Source organism: Fulmarus glacialis, unplaced genomic scaffold, assembly GCF_000690835.1.
Source record: "Fulmarus glacialis isolate BGI_N327 unplaced genomic scaffold, ASM69083v1 scaffold6779, whole genome shotgun sequence".
Classification (NCBI taxonomy): Eukaryota; Metazoa; Chordata; class Aves; order Procellariiformes; family Procellariidae; genus Fulmarus; species Fulmarus glacialis.
In genome coordinates this window covers 41,664-63,251 of record NW_009235142.1, presented here as the reverse complement: position 1 = coordinate 63,251, position 21,588 = coordinate 41,664, and the positions used below count along the sequence as shown (strand labels likewise).

Sequence of the window (21,588 nt, the reverse complement as noted above, 5' to 3'; positions counted from 1 at the left end):
TGCTGACGCATTCAGTCAGTTTTGCTGCTGCTGCTTTTTCGTGCTGAAGCCTGGAAGGCTCAAACATACTCTAAGCTGCAAATCCTGCAAAAGTGCTATGTACGTCCACAGATGTGAGGACTTGACTTTTTATGTCACCTTTACGATTCCTAGACAAAACTAGCGTTGCAGTAGGGGGGCAAAGGAGAGATCTAGCAAACACGACTGCCATGGCAACACAATGGTAAAAATTACACCCAGCAATATCCCTGGAAAAGGGGCATGGTGCAGCTTTGTTACTACGGCCCCATCGCCACAAGGATACTACCAGCAGAACACCAGACAGAATAACCACGAGGACAGTCACAAATTTTAGTGCTCTCAAGCACGTTAGAGGCACATTTTGTTGTTCCACTTTTATGAACCACAGTATTTTTATCACCTCATTTATAATTTAGTATTACGTGTCAGGTAAAAACTACTCAAATACACGCTCTTCATTTATATTTGAAAAAACCACCCTGATATTCCTCATCTTCTCTTACTCATCCTCCTGTAAGGTAATTAAGAATCTTACTTGCTATGGGAACGCCATTTGCTAACCAGCTTATATTAGGCTTTGGGTTGCCGTTAGCTCTGCAGATCAATGTCCCATCTTCTCCAGGAGACAAGACCAAGTTTCTGGGTGCTGTTATCCAGTATGGGGCAGCTGGGGTTAGGAAGAGAAACACAGCAACTGGTTTCCAAAATTATGTACAGAAAATCATAAGGCACAGTCATGGTAACCAGAAGATAATTCAAACAAGGTATGTATAGATATAGACTTACACTTACACTGTTAAGTTTAAAAAAACAAAAACAAAAAAGTGATATTCAATGATTAACTGGTAGATTATACTTTGGCTAAACTGAGCTATTGGCTACCTGCTGCATTAAAATTCTGAGATAAGCAATAAGAGGGTCTTTGTTTCATTCAGGGTTGCCTGCTTTGAATCTAATTTGCCTTTCCTAAAGAAAGCAAAATTTATCTGAGTATGGCATCTGCAGAGACTAGAGTGGTCTTTTGATTAATTTCAGAGATATCCATGCTTACAGTAGTTAGGCTGTTAGAAATTAATTTAGGTTTGATTACATAAAAATATTTCATGTCAAGGGTGATATTTAGAAATGGCAAAATCCTTGGTCTTGCTGAATTCAATGGGTGATTGCAGTGGGGCCAGATGTTTACCTGAGCTGAAAACACAGAGAGATCAAAACAGATGGAACACTGTCCTTACCAAAAGATATTAATCTATGTCTCCATCTCTTTTACAGTAAGTAACCACAAATAGCATATGTTATCACATCTTGCGATTAAATTTCAGATTTTAGATTGATGGACAGATGCAAACAGAAAATTAAACTTCTGCTCTTAAAAAGGAGGTTGAATGTGATCATAAAATGATGCTGGTCTACAATAAAATAAATGGCTATTTAGCATGCAAAGTAAGCACTACAGTTGATTATTTCAAAGACTAATTAGCTGTCATTCCAGTTTTTTTGTTTCATGGTATTCAAAACATACTTATAATTCCTACTTGGACAAACATACTGTAAGAGTTTTTAGAACTAGTAAGACATCATCTTGGGTAAAAACATGAAGAAGATAGAAAACCAGAAATGTCAAATAAGAGAGAAAAAGGAAGAAGAATATAAGACCGTAAGACAAATAATAAAATAGAGCAGAGAAAGAATCTGGGCTATAAGAATGAGGAGCACAAAAGATGGAGAAAATGAGAAGGAGATGGGGAGGAAGATATAAAAACAGGGAAAGAAGCACTCTAATGACAGCTAATCAAAAGATCTAAAATAAATGTAGCACTGGTAAAAGCTAAGAAATTATTTTACTATTGTTACAGCAAGGTCTCAATTTAGCCTGTTGCTTTATAAAATAATGTATTAAAAAAAAAGAAAAAGAGATTAGAGATAGTAAAGTCCTTCCAGTGGTAGAATTCAGTCAGTTTAAAGATCATTTCCTCAGGGTTTTTTTTACCATTATCATTCATCCTTTCAGTTATATTTTATCCTAGAACGCTTACTTCAATCTTGCATTCCGGACACTGACAATATTACATTAAGCATTATTTCAGTATTACCTTTCACAGTCACTGAAATGACATGTTGAGCAGAACCTAATATATTTCTTGCTATACATTTGTAGTTCCCAGAGTCAGCTTCAGAAACATCTATAATCTTGAGAGTTTTCTTGAAGTTTTCAAAAAATGTTCTGTTGGCTGGCAATTCCCCACCCTCTTTAAACCAGCGGATTACCGGTGTGGGTCTGGAGAAGCAAAAGCACAGATCAAATTTAGGGACTGGAGAAAAGGAAGATAAGAGTCCAATACATTAATTTTTTGAACATATATTTTAAAAATAATTATTTTAAGAGCCTTTACCCAAATTTTGGGGCATGTCCAGCAAATGTGCAAAATATGCCAGCATTTGTCTCTAGGAAATGACAAGCCTCACTAACACTGTCAATGGCCATCTGTTCGTAGGCTTAATAATTACAGAATACATTTGTCTGCTGATTAATCTAAAACCCCTGATGGTTAAGAAACGAATACAAGTGTATTTCAAATCTTGTTGCAGTTATACTATTAAATTGATGCTCATGGTGCTTTAAAAGGTAGCTTCTAGATAATGACGAGTTTATAATTGTCCTTCATTTGAGCAATATCCTAATGCTTCATGAACATCATAAATTTTACAGCAGAGCTGTAAGGAGACAGAAATATTTCCTACGAGAAATCAAGGAAAAAAGTCAGTGCTGAGTCAAGTATAGCTACTTGTCACTGCACCATGTCTAAATCTTGGCTATGCCCCATGTTGTCCACTGAAGTTGAAAGTTGTCCAAACACATGGAGATATACTTTTAATACTACAAGAAATTACAGGGTGTTGCTTACTGAGTAGAATGTCCTGTCTCAAATAGTAATGACTCAAGGCAAATATTCCCTTAGCAGTCTAATATTTTATAATAGAGACACCTAGCAAAGTTGACTTTTAATTATAGTATCAGTAATTAGGAATAGTTGTTTTAAACAAAATCTGAATCTGGCCCTTTGTGGACAACTATGTAAGCTTCCCTCATTGAATTATTTTTTTAAAAAATTACATGACGGCTAAAGACACAAAGCCATATAATGTATAATATTCTATTTCCCCCCCCCCGTTTTTATCCAGCCGTTTTACTGGAGTTTGGATCACTGAATACTTTTATTGCAGGGTTGTCAAAAAGCATGTAACTATATTGCAGATGAAGAATTACCCGAGCTGCTGCTACTCCCACTCATAGGTGTGGTTTTGCTAGTGGTGCTGATGCAAAGACACCTGAGCAGACCACAGCTAAGACAGAAACACTGCACTGATGTTTGTATCAAGCTGTGTCAAGCTGTGCACGAGCGTGCCCTATGGAGCTTATGCAAGTGAATGCATATGCATGATGCTGTGCTGCATTATTTGCAGTTACTGGCTTTCCTCATGGCTACCTCAGAGCACTCTGCATTATATGCTTTTGTGCGCTGTCAACACATTTACAGTTCCTGAAATAGATACTAAAAATTTTCCACTTCTGCACTAACCAATCCATCCAACCTAAATGATTCTATGATTCTGTGATTTCATCCTGCGAACAAAATTGATTTAATATCAAACTAGTTCATGAACTTAAATTGCTTTTTAGTCATTTTCTACTTGCACAATAGCCAGCAGAAGCAAACTTGCATTACCTCAAAGAAACAAGTACCAATTAAACTCAATTACAATGAGAAATTGGATGTAAGGAGCTGAAGGTATGTTCTAACAAATCGCACCTAGCTGATCTACTAAGTAATTATAAGCATATGTGAGCAGCTTTTTCAGATTAGACCAGCAGATTCTTATCTGTTTTTATGTAATTTGAGAGACTAATTGTAAATTTAGGAAAAAAACAGAGGCTTGATTCCTGAGTGCAATTCTGCAGATGTGTGTCCAAGGCTACCCTATGGCATTTCTTGCTTGTGTCCTTTAAAAAAACAACGGTACAACCTGAATCCTGTGCACAGGGTTTGGGGATATGAGAAGGCAGAGGCCATAATATTTATGTTCATAGTCAGTTTTAAAATCTACTGATGCCCAAGTAAATGGTGGACTTCCTTAAAAGAGCTCTTTCCGTTTCACATTTCTGTTTCTTTGAAATACCTAAGCTTATACAGTGGTAACATTTTAAGCATCTCTGAAATGTTTCCCTCTGTCTCTGTATTTTTATTTAGAAAAACACTGTCTAAAAAGTAACTCACAATCCTGCTGCAATGCACTCCAACAAAAGCACATTTCCTCTGAGTTCCACTTTGGTACTTGTGCTACCTGTCGGTGTTAGAAGAATTGGTTGCCTCTCTGTAACTGGCTTGGCTGGAACAAGAAAAAAAAAAATTAATTTCTAAATTTTATTTTAATATTTATTTATTTTAATATTGATCAAATGCATACATCCATTCTCACATTGTGGACAGAGATTTTGCTGCACATTGGCCATTTAATTAAAAATCATTGTGTTACACAACTACACAGTTCAACAAGTTAGGTTTTTGACAGACATAACATTGTATCTCAACATGTTAAATGCTATAATTTTGAACGTATACATGAAAAATGTTATTATTAAGGACAGGAGCACTTGATACATAGTTTTTACATAGGCAACTATGCAGCCTGATGGATGGATGCTGAGCCTTAATCCTAAGCAGAGTTCAGCAGAACTATTACAGGGAGTAAGAGGTCACTAATGTGAGTCACAGTGCAAGACTGAAAGCTACCAAAAATTTCTGTGCTTCCATCAAAACAGAAATAAAGCAAGGTTGTTGTATTGAGAAATATAAACCAAGGGAATAAAAGGTACACTCCACTTTGCAATATGCTTTGTTCAGTATTTTCTAGACAACGTGAGGCGTCTTTTCAGAAGCTGAGCCTTGTATTCTCCTCTTACTACATATTTAACTTTAATTCAAGCTGTTCCCCAGTCTGGTAATAAAGAACCATTGATTAACGCACAAGAAATAACCACAGTAAACAGACAGCTAAAAATATAGGACTCATTTCTGACATTATGCTCTGTTGGCTTATGAAGTATTATGGTATTTCATGCGCCTTCATGGAAGTCAGAATAAGAGGGCTTTCCGTAATAATTGAGTGCTTTCTGTAAATACTTTAATGTTCTTTTATAGCAATTTTAAAATATAGGATTAAATTGCTCTAAAGTGCAGTAGCAGTCTGAATCATTACAGTAAATTATTGTATTTTTTTAAAATGTGAGCAGAAACGTAATAAACTCTTGTTTATCGGAGTACGGGATTTACTGGTAGATTAACATAAGTAGAACACTTAATTTTAACACAGTATGTGCTATGAATTCCTTAAAAACTAGTACACGAACAACTTAAAGTTGGGAGGAAGGGCCAGTCTAGAATGAACAATGCAGCTGATAGTCACAGGCAATAACTAATCTACTGAGTTTTGGCACTGCTAAGGACCGCCGACTCCTTTTGCAAGACTACGAAAATTCAGAAGAATTACCTCCTGTATTTCTGAGTTGTGAGCCAACCGAATGGTGTTTTCCTCACTAAATGCAGCTAATATATCATTCTGTGTTCAGATACGTATTTCTTGTTTGTTCCTGAATGACATCTTATTTTTACGCAGTGAATTAAAATATTCTGTGCCCATTTTATTTTAGATTCCCATAAGTTATGGTTTAATATGTACAAAGCCTCATTTGACAAGGAAAAAGACAAAAATAAAAGAAATATCATGTCTTTTCTATCTATCTCACACGCTATCAAGTGGAGAGTCTAGAATCTCAAGTGTTACGGTCTCAATGTTGCTCCAAAGTCAGCCTCGCTAAACATCCATATGCCTGTTCGGGAGGATTTAATTCACAATATACAAAAGACCATTCAACATAGATTAATGTAAAGATCAGCTTAAACACCAGACAAACAAAACTCATCTTTCCCCTACAAAGTTATTTATACGGATAGTATTAAAATGTTTAGACTTTACATTCATGAAATATGTTAAAAATGAATGGTACATTCAGTAAATTATTAAATGTGAAGTGCATCTGTTAAATGCTTAATTGTTGTTATTTTTTATGCAGCATGTGATATTGAGTAGTCCTAGTGATAATGAACATATCAAACTAATAGTTAAATTAGAGGAAAAATGTAAAAAAGCAACACAGTATAGAAGCAATCAAATAGACAATTTTTAAAATCTGCTCCAGTGTGAAAGGACTCATTTATTATAGGAGTTTGTATTTTTTATGAGCCATATGTTACAATAACATTGAAACATTAAATATTTGAGAGGATAACACTGTGCAGTCCCTTTCTAAAGCATGTATTATCACCAGCACTAATAGAAACCTTTATTAGAAACTGAAAAGGGAGCAAAAGGTTAAGTAGCCACGGAGGTGAAGTTAGTTAACTAAATGCTACTGTGAAACAGGGAGTATCAGTGGGGACCAGTGTAACTCACCACCATAAATATCAGTGTCACTCAAATTAGCAGCTATAGTGTCATTCAATGAATCCACTGAAATAAACAGAATATCATGAAGAATGCATACAAGAGGGATAAATCAAAGTACTGGGAATCAAAAGGTGATGATATGGCCGCGGTGAGTTAATCAAATGATTGATTAATTTGTTTCAATAGTTACAATAATCATAATAACTTGATATTCTTGGACATGAAAACCATTTGAGAACTATTATTTTTTACTCTGTATTTTTTCAGTATTTCAAATCTTACAAAACATTTTTTCAGAAGACAAAGCCTGATAAATGGAAAAAATGACAGCTTTTAAAATGAATTATATGTCAGAAACACTGGAGATTACATTTTAAGTTTATACAGTAACGTAATTTCTTATTCAGAATTAAAATGACAAAATTCCCTAGCATAACACTACTTAACTTTGGCAAATAACTTGAGAATTCTGGATAAATACTATGTAAGTATGTAATTAGGTAATGCAATACCTACTTGAAAAGACTTTTACAGAAATGGGTTGTTTCTGCTGTATAGTTTGTGTATGATTAAATCTTGCATAGCAGATATAGTCCTCCCGGGTATCTTCTGGTTGTACATTAGAAAAATAAAGGTCTCCATTTAGACCTTGGGAAACTCTTTCACTTTGAGGCAGCCTTTGGAAAGCTACGGGAAAACAAGAACACATTTATCTCAGTTATAATACATACTCCATTATTATGATCTGCAGACTCCAGATTTGTTCGATTACGCTGTCTGTGGGTTTGTAAATATATAGACCTTTCTAAGTTTCCTCTCAAGCTCCCTTGTCTTCCCACTCTTCCCCAGTGTGTTAGTCTACAACTCACATTAAGATCTCCAGCTGCTTTTGGCTTCATGCTTTTGGGCTGCATGTCTGCTTTTTCTTCGTTTCTACGGAAATGGAAATTCTCTGAATTTTAACTTAGAGGTAAACTCCAACATCTGTGGTCTTGGTAAGCAATGACCAACTATGTAAAAAGTAAAACTAATTCTGCATAAAAAACAAACTCACCATTATCCATCCAAAATATTATAGGTGGTGGTAAGCCAACAGGAGGTCTGCAGTGTAATACTAGTGAATCACCTTCTCGAACCTGATTTGGTTCTAGTTTTTCTTTCGTCCACAAAGGGGATCCTATAGAAAGTAATTTTAACACACATACAAACTATGGATTGACAAAAATTCCAGAATTTAAGGAAGAAATGCACATAATATTCCAGAAAAACAGAACTACATGCTTTAGAATGTTAAGCCCTATCATATTTACTAAAGATTTAATTTTTGTTCTTTTTTATGTTTTCTTGGGAGAAAAATAGGTTTTCTTTAAATCATTTTTTACAGCAATGATTTGCTGAAAGTGTAATCAACTGATTCAAATTATTTTGGCTGCTCACCAAACATTCTATAACAGTATCTTGGAAAGTTTTAACTACAAAAAAAAAAAGTGATTCACTAAATTAGGAAAAAAGGTAGACCTTCCTGAAACAGTATTATACACACACAGTTTTATTAAACCATGTGAGAACAGCACATTTTAAGCTGAGAAGCTTGAAAAACTGATCTGAGATAAAAATCACCTAAAAAGCTGTAGAAACAGTCTACCATTAATCAAAATTCTTTAGCTTTATCTTCTTTTTGGTCCCAATCTTTTCTGTATTAAAGCTATTATAAAAACTATGGAATACATGCATCAGAAAGAGAATAAAAATTGTCCTCATCAATGATGTGCATTAAGGATTTAAACATTTTATTCTAAATGTAGCGTCATATATACAACCCAATTTTAAACATGATAGGTCATCCAGACGTACCAAAAAAATCAGGAAAGCATTTTGGTTATTAAATTTTCTAAGGAACGTTGGAGAGAACATGCAATACATTATTAAATCTGAATATCAGAAACTATACAATACCTTCTAACATGATCACAATAATGACTAAATTTTTAAGACAGGAAAAACAAAAGCGAAACATTCATAAGAAAATAAACAAACCAAAGTGTTTCACATTTTATGAGCATTAAGAGCTTCACTTACTAGAAGGCCTTATAACAATATTGTTGGAAATGGCTGCTCCTCGTTCATTCCTTGCTGTACATTGGTATACTCCTTCGTATGCTTCTGCCTTCCCACCATTCATAATATTTATGACAAGGGTCCCTGAATTTGGTTTCATTGTTATCTGTGCATCTTTATCTATATCAAAATGAGTTCCATTGCGTGTCCAGGAGAAGCTAAAATAATAAGAACAAAAAGAAAAGTTTCTTATTCAGTTGCCTTTTGTAGATTGTATGGAGAAAAGAAGAAAAAAGTAATTTTCAATAATACATGGTATTTTTTCTTTAGCAGATAAGTAAGACTTCTTCCCAAACTAAATTAACTAATAAAGTAATAGAGTACTTTTTAATATAAGAAATCTGGCAATTACTTTAAGATAAAAGGCTTGGCTGAACTTGTTAACAGGAGCCATTTCAAAGTCAATATTTAAAAAAAAATTACATTAAAATATTCTGAAGTTAATTGTATATGGAAAAGAACTGATTTTCTTTCTACTGAAGATGATACAGTAACATCTGTGAGAACTGATATTGCTAAAGCTGCATTAGCATTTCCATTATAAAACCTATTGTTGAAAGGGTTTATAAACCTGCCTTCAAAAACTTGCTCTGGGCTGAAATGTGTCATCTCAGGTCCCAGCAGGAGACCATTTCTTTTAATTGCTTTGGCCATTTTAAAGTTATGCAAGTGAATTAAAGACTGTGTGGTGAGTTTGATTTCTTTTCACTACTCTAATGCAAACAACCACGATTCTTTAAATGAAATTTTGCAGTCTGATAGCCCATAATTAATCCAGTAAATTCACACTGCTGTTACTCAAAGCAAAAGATGTTTTGAAAAGTAGTCACTAAAAATGAAGACTATTAGAACTTACAAAAAAAAGTAAAAAAGCAGAGATTCACAGTCTGCGACTTATACTACTGTAAACACCAATTTCTTACTTATGCTTTGTTAATGGCCAAAAGTATAATTACAGAGAGCTAGACCGACACCTGTGAAGTGCTGAGCACTCACAGGTTCAAATGTTGTGAACCACAGTTTTCCCACTTGTTACATTTCAGATTCATAATCTTAAACACAAACACTACACATACTTACTGTTTAGAATGCTTCCTAAAAGTATAAACATAAACGGTAGTAGAGAAGCTCAAATTTTAAGTGACTCAAATTGTGCGCTGACCTTCTGCAGTAGGAGGGCAAGATTGGACACACTATTTGCACTTTGTGATGGGGGAGAGCAGAAGACTTGGACCTGACCAGCAGCACTTCACCACACTGCAGTGTTTTTGGGAGGATGAGTGTGCACAGTGAACCAACAGTGAACCTGTTCCTTATGACCTTGCGCGTGAAGCTGCAGAACGTGGGGTTCCTGTAATCCTCTGCTACCAATAACACTGAAGGATACAGGGAACTGTGATGTAGCTTCAAATGACAGGTGACAAATGTGGTACAAAACACTGACTTTAAGATACATGAAAGTCAGAATCTTTGCTGCTCAAGCTATAGGTAGCAGCACATCCACAAACCTTAATGCCAGCTGCTCTCACCAATAAGAAGTTACCCTGTCTTAACAAAAAATTCACACTCCGGGCTGAGAAAGTTCATCTTCAACTTCAGAGCTTTGAAGCAGCTCAAGTTCCAATATGCATTTGCAGGTCATCAAGACTGATGGACCAGACCAATTATTGAAATAAATTATTTGGACATAATATCTTTAAAAAAAAGCAAACCTAAGCACAAGCTTATAAAACTCATTAGAAAATTCTGCATTTAAATCCTGTCACTTCCACTGTTAGCAGGGAAACAAAGTGAGACAAGGTTTGATGCGAAAGGTGAGGCTGTACAGCAGAGAGACCTGGCACATGACTCCGATATGTCAGGCTCACGGACAGTGCTCTTAGTCTCTCAGATAAATCCAACCCAAAAAAGGCCTTCAAGAGAAACATCTGCAGAAGCAGTACAGTTGTCCCAAAGCCCACAATAATCATCCGATCCTCCAGGTCAACACCCCAAACCTTGAGAATGGCATTGAGCCTGCTAAATTAAAATGCTGGTAAACACAGCAGCTTTATGGCAGTCCTACCATTAACAGCCCACTAGAAGGGGTGACAGTATCGCAGATAATCTCCATCTTCTCCATTCTGATGCCCAGGATGATAATGACCATGATCCCAAGGCAACCAGAAGGAATAACGTAGAAGAAACCCTGGTTATTCAGAGGAAGTACATTTAATGAGCTCTGTGTGTGTCTGAATGAGCAATTATAGAGTGACCTTGCAAGTAAGTTGTAGATAACACTACTGAGAACAGAGAGATGCACATTTCTCTTTATAGTCTCTGAAACCAGAAGCAGTTACTAGCAATGCCAGAATGCATCACAACTACTGCTGTTTCCAGTGTGGGTACTCAGTATCTTGAAATGAGTAGTTTTCAAATATTTCAAGATACTGAAACAGGGCCTTAAAATGGAAGATGATCGGGAATCTGATCCATACACAGGGTTACCATTTCTGCCAAATCCAAAACTTAGGGCTATTAAATACACTTTGTAAATCAAGGCTACTGATCTTTAAAACTGATACACATTACATAACTCCTGACAAAATGCTTATGTATTTCAAGAGGAGCCTCATAAAACGGAATGATTTACAAAAGATTAAATTTGAATTTATTAGTGTTATTTTGAATTTATTCAATACCCATTCTTCTTAGACACGATGCCTAAATCTGGAATGTGATCCAGTTCATAGTGTGGTGTGCCTCTTAGTGCTTTCCATGGGCATTTAACTATCTGCTCCTGTAATAATTGAGTATTATTCTATTGCTAGAACTTTAAGGAGGAAAAAAAACCCTACAGTTACTTGTTGACTATAGAAAAGTTTAAACGTCAAGGATGAGACGAGTCAAATTTATGCCACTATCTGGTAGCTATTTAAATTACAAAGGTAGGAGTGCGTGCATGTTTCTGCCTGTGCAAGCACACACATATGCATATACTTGTTAGTTTACAAAAGTTAACGTTATTTTCTCCTAGTTTTCCTATGTTGTTAGGTCAACAAAAGCAAAACAAAATGCTACTAACCTAGGAGGTGGCTTTCCTTTTGCTTCACACTGTATTACAATATTCTCTCGGGGGTCAACAATGTAATCTTTTGGAGATTGCTGAGTTATCGTAGGAGGTTGCGACACTTCATTATGGAATATAAGAAACAGAGAGGAATTTAACAATATTTTCAAAGTATAGTGAGACAGTTTTGTAAGCAGAGAAAGCAGAACTGCAATTAGCAACCAAATCATCGACAGAAGAGTGGGATTAAAGTATCCTTTGTATTAGCAGGCTGAAACCCTCTTACTCTTGTAAATTAGTGTAGCTACACTAACTTCCAACTGAGCTATGCCGATTTACAGCAGATGAAGGTCTTGACCAAAAAGTTTCATGGATATCATATCTATACATCAGATTTCAACAGATTTTCACAAAACCGAAGGACACTTTGTATTTCTAAACATTTTATGTATTTCCAAATTCTCTATGTGTTTTCACACATTGATGTGCTCAACATATTGAATTAATCTACAAAGCATGCTTTTAGGAGCTACTTTTCAGGAGTAAAAAATGTGTTAGAAGTAAAAGACTGTAAAAAATGACAAAAATAGTAACTAGTTTCCAAATAGAGGAAACATGTAGGAAAAGTCTAGTACTAATTATCCTTAAAAAACCCAACAAAAATATAGTCAATCTTGTGAATTGCCCCAGGAGAAACAGACATTTAACATTTATCATTTATCAAGTACTCTAGAATGAGCAGCACAAAACAGAATTTAAGTAGTTGGTGCCTACCTATTTAAAGTAGTTTATAATCTGTTACCATTATCTATGCCCATTTTTGCATTCAAAAAATCCTGTTTATGATATTAAGATAGTGAGAAAGGTGTCTTCTTCAACATAGTTCATCTGTTTATAGTTTAGGGCCACCTAAAGGAACCAGTTTAATAACATGTCTGTGAACATCCCTGTCTAAATGTCGTAAATTGTTTGTCCAGCAATACACTTTGCTAGTACTTTGGGGTCATTTCTAGCCACTTTAGCAAAATATTTCAATCATTAGAGTTAGCTGTGTTCTCATGCCTCACTCTAGCCAGTTAAAATTGTAAAACTTGGATTTTTATTTTAAGTCTTCCCTACCATTATACATTAAGTACTCTTGCACAGAAAGAGATAGCCAACTGTAAAGCCCTACCCACAAAAAATAGCCAGGAAAAAAAATCAGATCACGAAATCATAATGAGATATAGCAGCTAAGCAGAACAGAACAGGCCATGCAGAGCTGGGTTTTGCTCCTCTTCCTCACTGCAGAGAGGAGTGCTTAAAAGAGGAAGGCGACATTTTTACAGGATAATGACTTTTTGTGTCTTTCTTTAGAGAGGCACTTTGAAGACAGTCCTTTTCCCTCTCAGAAGCAGTTCTCGGGGTCAGTACACATCAGATGCTTACTTGGGAAAAGCAAGCACACTCTGAAAAGGGACATGATATGAACACTGCCCAACACACAGGATATTCCATCTGATGCACACTGAAGACCTGAAGTCTCCACTCCTGTGCTATGCACTGCACTTAAAACTTATTAAATTAACCATGACACTAGAGCTGAGTTAGGAGATCCCATAAAAGATTAGCTCTACTTAAATAACTGTATCCACTGTTTTTTAAGGATATAAAAGTATCTGCAATTCGGACATGTAAAATAATATATAAGTACATATATTCCAATGAATTTATTTCTTATCAAATATATTTACTCCTGAAAGTAGTAGTAAAACATTGCTCATGCTTATATTGAGTAAGGATTTTAATGTTCAGATGGCACACAATCAAAAATCACACAATTAATTTGTTCAAAATATCAGAACACTGATCTACGTACAGTAGTATTTTCTGAACACTGCATGCACAAAACATCTAGCTACAGCAAACCAAATTATCAACAAGATGTCAGAATCACATATTTTTGGACTGCAAATTCAGTTCACAACACAATCAGTATTAATTTTCAGCAGCACACAGCCTAGTTTTTGTGGACAGGAACTTACATTCTTCTAGAAGTTTTGCTTTTATTCCCCCATCAGAATCAGCAGTTGAATAGACAAATGGAGATTAAAGAGAAACATTTGTTAGTTAAAAGAAAATTAGCATTTTGAGAGGGAAGATAAGTATCTCTGACACGTACATTGGTCACCATTAAAAAGAAAACATTTAAAACATTTAGCACTGTAACCCATGCAGCTGATGCCTGGAATTCCAGCCACAATTTCCCTTGTGTCAGATATTACTACACTTATCTCAAAGCTCATGGTATGAGAAACTTTTCTGAAGTGTTGACTTTTTAAGGGCAACCATGGTATGTGATTTTGGCCTTGCAAGGACACAAAACACTGATACTGAGGAGACAGTAAATCAGAATTAATGCAGTGCATTGCCCTCATGCTGCAGTCAAAATCAATCCACCCATATGATCATATGGAAGAGCTAAGAGAATGCTTCAGGCTAAAGTTACTCTAATAAAGACGAAAGCACCTAATTCTACTCAACAGACTTGCAATCCCTTTTGGTTTGAAAAATAACTAAACAAAAAAATCATCTTAGTTGTCACATCTTTATTGCTTCCTTCAAATATTTTGCATACATGTCTCCTCATCAAGAATGTTTTTAGAGTAAGTCACTGCTTTTGGTCAGCTACATTGTCAGTTGTGCCCGTACTTGAGACCCTGACGCCCTGACGAGCATAGGAACTGCTAACCTGGATGAAACTTAAAGGTTCAACTAATCAAGTATGTTCTCACCACCAGGGTATGTGGTGGGTATGTAGGGAAGACCTACAGAAAATCTAAGTCCTTCCCTTGTGGTGCTCTCCCAAAGCCCATTCTAACCATTATTTATGAAAGCAATAACATCATTACAGATGTAATTTTGGTTAATATGATTTTTGGATAAAAATCCAAGTATGTGACTTTATCAGACCTAACAAAGTTATTAAACATTATGTAGTAGGGAACAAGTTAATACAGAGTTAATGTGATACATCTAAAAGGGCTACTAATTTTTGTCTATTGATGCATTTCTAGTTAATTTAACCTGAACTGTTGCTCTATACAAAAGATATTAGAGTGGTGCACAATTTACATTAGTTTCTAAACTACAGGATGGGTTTAAAACACTATTTCTAGCCTGCAAAAATATTTAGGGAGAAAACACTATTTCTAGCCCGCAAAAATATTTAGGGAGAAAAATTAAGTTTAGAAAATAAGACATTCATTCATCAAACTTTTAAAGCCCTCTTTAAGCCACGGTTTTTTGCTCTAAAGGCATTCACAGCACAAGAAATCTGATGTGATTCAGATATATTGATCTTGTTACAGAAATACAGGTCATTGGATTGAGAGGCTTGTAAATATGCATGGGGATAAAAACATCAAAGCAGTTGCAATTCATGTCAATGATTATTAAAGAAAAACATGCATTTATGGAAGGTAGGAAGGTATCAAAAACATGGGGGTAAGGAAAGCCATGCGGATTAGAAGCATAGGCAAATTTACTAATGTATTAATCCATCAATTTAAGCCCCAATGTTCTCTTCTCTGGTAATTAGTTTAACAAATGAATATGTGAGTGCAAGATGGTTCACTGAATTCTGAAAATGTGGTCATGCTTATCTTAAGAAGAAAATAACAACCTGAAGCATGAATAAATTCATAAAATTAGCTATTAGGGCTACAAAACACAGCAGCTACCATTGCTTCCTTTTCAGCATGGAGAGCTACCTTCAAGGTTCCCCACTAACAGAGTCTTATATTAGACAAGAATTTCAGATCTTGGGATTTCCCCTCTTCTAGATGTTTCCTCACTGATTAATGCTAGAGTTCCCTGCTCAGTACACATGCTTTTAACTTAAAGTTAGGTATTTAACTGGTTTCAGGCACTCCTTCGGAAATCTAAGAGCCAGACTTACTCTTCTGCATCAGAAGAGTACTGAAAAATCCCAGTGTCTGAGTTTTAGGTATTTGAATCTTTTACTACATCTCATATCAGCTCCTGGAAACCTTTTATATGAAGACAAGGGTAATTGTTTACAGCAACTAGGAATTGTCCTGGGGTTTTCAACAAATTGTCAATACGATCTTAATTTCACAAATAATTAGCATTTAACTGGGCTTCTCTGCCCTTCTTCATTTTCATCAAATAAAATGTTCAATAAAGGCACACCGAAGTATGAGTATTCGTGAGAATCCTATGTTAACCTTTCTCAAGTGAACAATGTAAGTCATTTTAATCTGCACAGTTTTTTAAAATCTTCAGTAAATTAGTGTAAATATTCATAAACACAATGTCCTGACTGAAGTGAGCAAACACACTCCATGTTTAGCTCCATGTTGGAGTTACCTTCATCTTCCTATACAGAAATTATTTAACTAATCTTCCACTATTCTGCACTTATTTAGCAGGTTAATACTTACAGTCAAGAGGTACATCCAATGCAGAAATCATTTGGCACAGAAAGAGGACCAAGGAAGCTTTGCTTGCAGATATGCTCTTCTTCTTCATCATGATTTTAGGCTGTATTGAGTAAATCACACTGAGGAATGAAGTTCAACTTCATCAGACTAGGTAGCTTGGAATAGTTATGTAAATATAGACAAGAAACCTAGTAAATAAAAATAAGAGAATAACAATATGCAGATACTATGGAGAATTGAATGATCACATCTTAAGAGTATTATGTAATAACAGAAGTCTACATATTATATCCAGGGATAATAGTTACACCATGTGCTCTAATGAAATCCAAGCAAAGATCCAGAAGTTCTTAGGACACCTAGATCGTAACACTTTCCTAAGGAAGCTAGTGAACAACTCCTATGACCTTTTTGAACGGAAATACAAATGCTTTTCCTGAGAAGGATAAAGCATCAGTCCAGCTAGTTAAAAACCAGTATATACTAAAGATAATAGTCCTCTGAAGTAGATTTAGGAGATTAAAGCTCTGAATGGCAACCTAGTCCCTCTTTCAAACATCCTGCACAATTCTGGAAATAGTTATTTTAGGCATCTACCCCAAAGAAAACATGTCTGGCCACAAATTTGCTAAGTAAACTGTGGGATCTTCCTACAGCTTTGAGTTAGGTGTCTTAGCTTCTCCCTGCTTTGGAACTCTCTCTCATAGACAGCTGTAGACTGAATGCAGAAGACTTCATGGATTGCCACGCTGAGGTGCTACACCTCAGTTCCTTATGTACTGTAACAACAGTTCCTTATGTACTATATACGAACCTAGGCTCCTATTCCAGGACTTCTGATACCACCCAAAATATGTAACATCAAAATACTTTGCCATTTCTAGCCTGAACACCCCAAGTCTAATTAACTGGCAGCGCACTATCAGACTCACTTCTCCTCCTTTCTGTGTGAAGAGGTGGCAGAAATGAAACCTAAGAGAAATCTGTTCTTTGAAATGTACTGGGTTTTCCCCCTCAATCAAGCATGAGAGATCATATTAACCACGGCAGAATGATTCTGGCTTACTCCTTATTTTTACTGCATTCAGGACCAAGCTCTAACTTAGAAGAATGTTGAAGGAGTGAAAACTAGCTGCCTGCAAACGCCATCATCATCACCGGTGACCTACAAAGAGCTATATGAATACAGCCTTAGAAATCCAAATGGTGCATTCTCAGTAAATGGACATCAGCTGAGAAAGTACTTCCCAGATGCCAGATCGATCAGAAAGTTCACCGTGATCGGCATTAATTTAGCTTGAAGAGAGCACTTCCTCAGCTATGCCTACAGATGTGAAACACAATGCTATCAAGTCCACAAGGAGTTAAAGCTGCAAAGAAGCAGCTGCCTTACAAATGTTAAATAAAGAGATATTCGGCTTCCTGAAGTATGCTAAGAATTTCCCTCAATCTTCAGGTTACAGAAGAAATGATGTCTCTTAATTGCTGCTGTAAATGGTCTTTCTCTTTGTATAGTCTTCCGAGCAGAGACTGGAATCGGAAACCAGAACTGAGGTGTAGAGCTCAACCTCTCATCCTAACCTAGCACATCAAACTCCCTGATTTTTACTGTCACTATCTGTAACACAAATGTTTGTTTCAAAATCAAAATATCCCAGCAGATTGAACTCCTAGAGACGTACTGCTCCTTGGAGTTCTTGGGAACTGCTGACTGGGGCACCACGTGAGAGGGCAAATTGCTTATTCACATTCAAAACTATCTACAGTACTGGACAGCATAACGGAACAATTAAGTGTTTGTCACGGCGTATTAGAAAGATTACAAAACTCATCAGAAGAGGGAATACCTGAGTTCTAGCCTTTGCGTATTTATTTATACAAACTGGAGCTGCAGAAGCAGACAAGGTGGCAAGCCTAACTCCAAAATGCCCAGAAAGTGGTTAAGGCATACAGCAGGGAAGCATGACAAGTACTCAAACTTTCCTAGAAAAATAAACTGAATTTTCCTACATTTTAAATGATCACCCTAAAGCGCTGGGGGTTTAGCTGGGGAAGGGCAGAACTGTTTCTTCCATCCCACTTTTTGGCACATATAGTTTCCTATGCTCCCGCTGCAGTGAGTAAGGGGAAGGAGAAAGGCTTCTCTTGAGAGAGCCTGAGAGCACTCCAGCATGTTTCCTGCGATGAAGTGCTCTCCAGAAGAGCTGATTTTGTTCCATCGACTACAGCTGTCTGCTCTTCTCCAGTTAAACTAGGTTCTCCCACACTGTTCTCCTGATCTTTATGTCATCTCCTCATTACAGCATCACTGCAATTAACAAGGTGCCCCCTCTGTACAATGTGTTTGACCCTGGATTTACAGGATGATCTTTGAAGCATTCTACAAGTGAACCTTGACTTTGTTTCTTCTCCAAGCAAAATTTCATTTCTCCTTACGAAACTCTGAGAACTTGATTATCCACTTTATTGTCTTGTTCTTTCATCGTGTAAAATGAGTATTGCAGTGATTTGAGAGTATTTTAAAATTAAATTGCATTCCCTTTGAACAAGTACAAATGAATACGCAAGCAATGGTGAATCAGGTATGTGCAATTAAAATGATTGTGAAAGTAATACCCTTGAGAAAATGCCTCACATTGTCTACCTCTGCTACTGCAACGTTCCAGTAGGATACCTATTGAGTCTACTGCTGGGATGTTTGGATATAATATGGGAATTCAACAAGCCGCGGGAATTATAAAGCTGAGCTTCACACTGACTTTGTCATTCTTCAGAGAGGCAAGTGCCCAAATGGTTTGTGATAGAACATATTTAACTGAAAATGATGTTAGGTTTGTCAGCACAACTGGGTGCTCTTGTTGAATATATTCAGGATTAAATCTGACATAATTTAGTATGAATATAACAGCTGCTGAGTAGAACTAAACATTGCTTTGACATAATACTTATCTGCTACAAAATAAGGCCAGGCCTCTAAGCGCAGATCAATGTAAAGGCTTCAATTTCAAAACTTGAAATATTTATACAGCAGATTGCCTTTTCCTCCAGATAATTTATTTAAGATCTCTCGTAACTCAGACATTTTGTCCTACCCTTTTCATAGGAAAACACATATATTTTGACAGCTGATTCAGGAGTACATTCACTGATTTGTACAAAATAAGATTCTCTACACCTACATACCTCTTATGTACATAACAAAACAACACTTGTTGTCTTCTGTGCTTCTTGCTGAGATGCCGATTGTGAGTAAAAACATGGACTAAAGGTTGAAGCTATGGTGTAGCAAACAGGAGTCAAGGTAAATATGACTGCATAAGCAAAGTATAATATTATTTTATCACAAAGCATAATATCAGATTTCAAAGGGAGGGCTTTTATGTATGACGAAAGAACCAGGATCAAGTGAGAGACATCCACTTTTTTTTTTCCCCCACTTTTTTAAAAAAAAGATATTACTACTTTTTAGAGATGAGCTACAGAAGGACACGACTGGAAGAATGAAAGCACCAGTGAGCCTATTGTAGAATATCTGGCAGGATCACAAAACACAGTTTGGTGCCAGTGATCTCTTCACTGTGACTCATGTCTGGACACTTTTGGTCATAAACAACAAAAACAGATACTTTGAAAACACTGAAGGAGCTAGGAAAAACAGTATGCATACGGAAGGGATCATTTGGGAGGCAGAATCCAAGATTCCTTTTCACACTATAAATGAAATGGGACAGCGACCTTCTCCTTGATTTTAAGAGTTTAAGAGCAAATGAATCATTTAGGTTGGAAAAGACCTCTAAGATCATCAAGTCCAACCATAAACCTAACACTGCCAAGTCCACCACTAACCATGTCCCTAAGTGCCATGTCTACACGTCTTTTAAATACCTCCAGGGATGGTGACTCAACCACTTCCCTGGGCAGCCTGTTCCAAGGCCTGACCACTCTTTCAGTAAAGAAATTTTTCCTGATGTCCAGTCTAAACCTCCCTTGGCGCAACTTGAGGCCATTTCCTCTCGTCCTATCACTTGCTAATTGGGAGAAGAGACTGACACATCATGGCTTACATCCTTTCCCTCTGAAGGCAGTCTCCATACTACCTATGCACTGTGCTACTCCCTGAATCATGTCCACGCATCGTCTGGGAGAATTACGGTTGGCTCAAAATCTGCAGAGAGAGTGTTAACAATTGAACAGTATACATGATTGCAGAACACACACAGTATGGTATATTTTACTATACTATACTAGTACTGAGTATTACTAATTTCTAATTGAGATATTAATACAGACAGACACGCTCTCAATGGACATTTCAAAGTTTAATCAATTAAGGGTCCAGTTGACAGAGGGAACATGTTTTTCCTCTAGCTATCTTCAACATAAGCACACAGCATCTTTGATTTCCTTGTAAGTGCAGCTGCAATATTTCTTTAATAGGAAGTAAGAGGTGTAAGGGAGAGTATTTACTGAAATTCAGCCTAGGGCAAAGTTAAAGAAAGTATTTTCTAAATGTAATATTGTTCCACAGAGTTTTGATGCATCAACTGATTATGCATTTCTACTCAATTACATTATTTAAAGTTATCAGGGAATACTAAATCGTCTTCTCTGACCTCCTGTTCACAAAGCTTAAGCCCATTGCTTTGTCTTTGGCTACATCGTATGTGCTATGGGGACATCCACGTAAAGAAGACTGGATCAAGAATAAACTATGCAGACAGAACGCCTGAATTCAGCAAAGAACTCCTCAACATTAGTTCAGATACTGCGGGTACTTATTAGTGTTATATGGTTATATGTACTTTAGCCATTTTTAAGCTTTTTTGACAAAGGCAGACAGCAAAGCTGTATGCTGCACTCTAAACGTTTTAGCAGTTCTATATACAGCAAAAAATCATCAGCCTGGTCACACTCTTGTACTCCCCCTACACAGAGCATTACTCTTTTTTGGCATTACTTCAGCGTTCACACTGGTCTCCTTCCTTCCCACCACCCAGACACAATTTCCAGTCTCTCTACTCTCATCCTCTGTTTTCCACTATGGGAAAACCACTTAGTCCTTGACACTCCTTTACTGACAATCCTATATTAAGACCTGCTAGCTGGTTTGTTATTCATTAAAGTCTGGTCTGTTTCATTATATATTTCAATTTATGTTTTTATTAATCGGTTGGTTTCACATGGCAATAAGTCAAATGCTTTTCAAAGCCTATTACATCGACAGCATCATCTTATCAAATTTGTAATTTTATCAAATATTAAAAGATTAAAATCAAGTTTTTGTCAATCATTTGTTTTACAAGCCCTACTTTCCATAAAACTATGTTGAGTAGAATTAATTTTACTCATGGCCTTTAATTCCCTATCAACTGAATCCCCAATCAGCTTTTTCCATATGTTCACTGTGATTTATATCAGGCTATATTTACCCTGCTCAATCTGCTTGTC

At 36.3% G+C, this 21,588-nt stretch overlaps 1 protein-coding gene across 1 annotated transcript in view; it reads right to left on the bottom strand.

Moving 5' to 3' along the window:
- The window catches only part of NRCAM (neuronal cell adhesion molecule), a gene marked incomplete at its 3' end in the record, with an annotated part of 36,239 nt that extends 19,984 nt beyond the window's left edge, over positions 1-16,255 (bottom strand). The window contains exons 1-9 of the mRNA XM_009585901.1: positions 16,141-16,255; positions 13,720-13,737; positions 11,711-11,816; positions 8,608-8,804; positions 7,583-7,705; positions 7,045-7,215; positions 4,299-4,410; positions 2,115-2,299; positions 557-688 (exon numbers count right to left, since the gene is read on the bottom strand). Of these exons, the coding sequence (XP_009584196.1) occupies positions 557-688; positions 2,115-2,299; positions 4,299-4,410; positions 7,045-7,215; positions 7,583-7,705; positions 8,608-8,804; positions 11,711-11,816; positions 13,720-13,737; positions 16,141-16,231 (1,135 nt within the window). The remainder of the gene's footprint in view (positions 1-556; positions 689-2,114; positions 2,300-4,298; positions 4,411-7,044; positions 7,216-7,582; positions 7,706-8,607; positions 8,805-11,710; positions 11,817-13,719; positions 13,738-16,140) is intronic.
- Between the last annotated feature and the right edge of the window lie 5,333 nt (positions 16,256-21,588).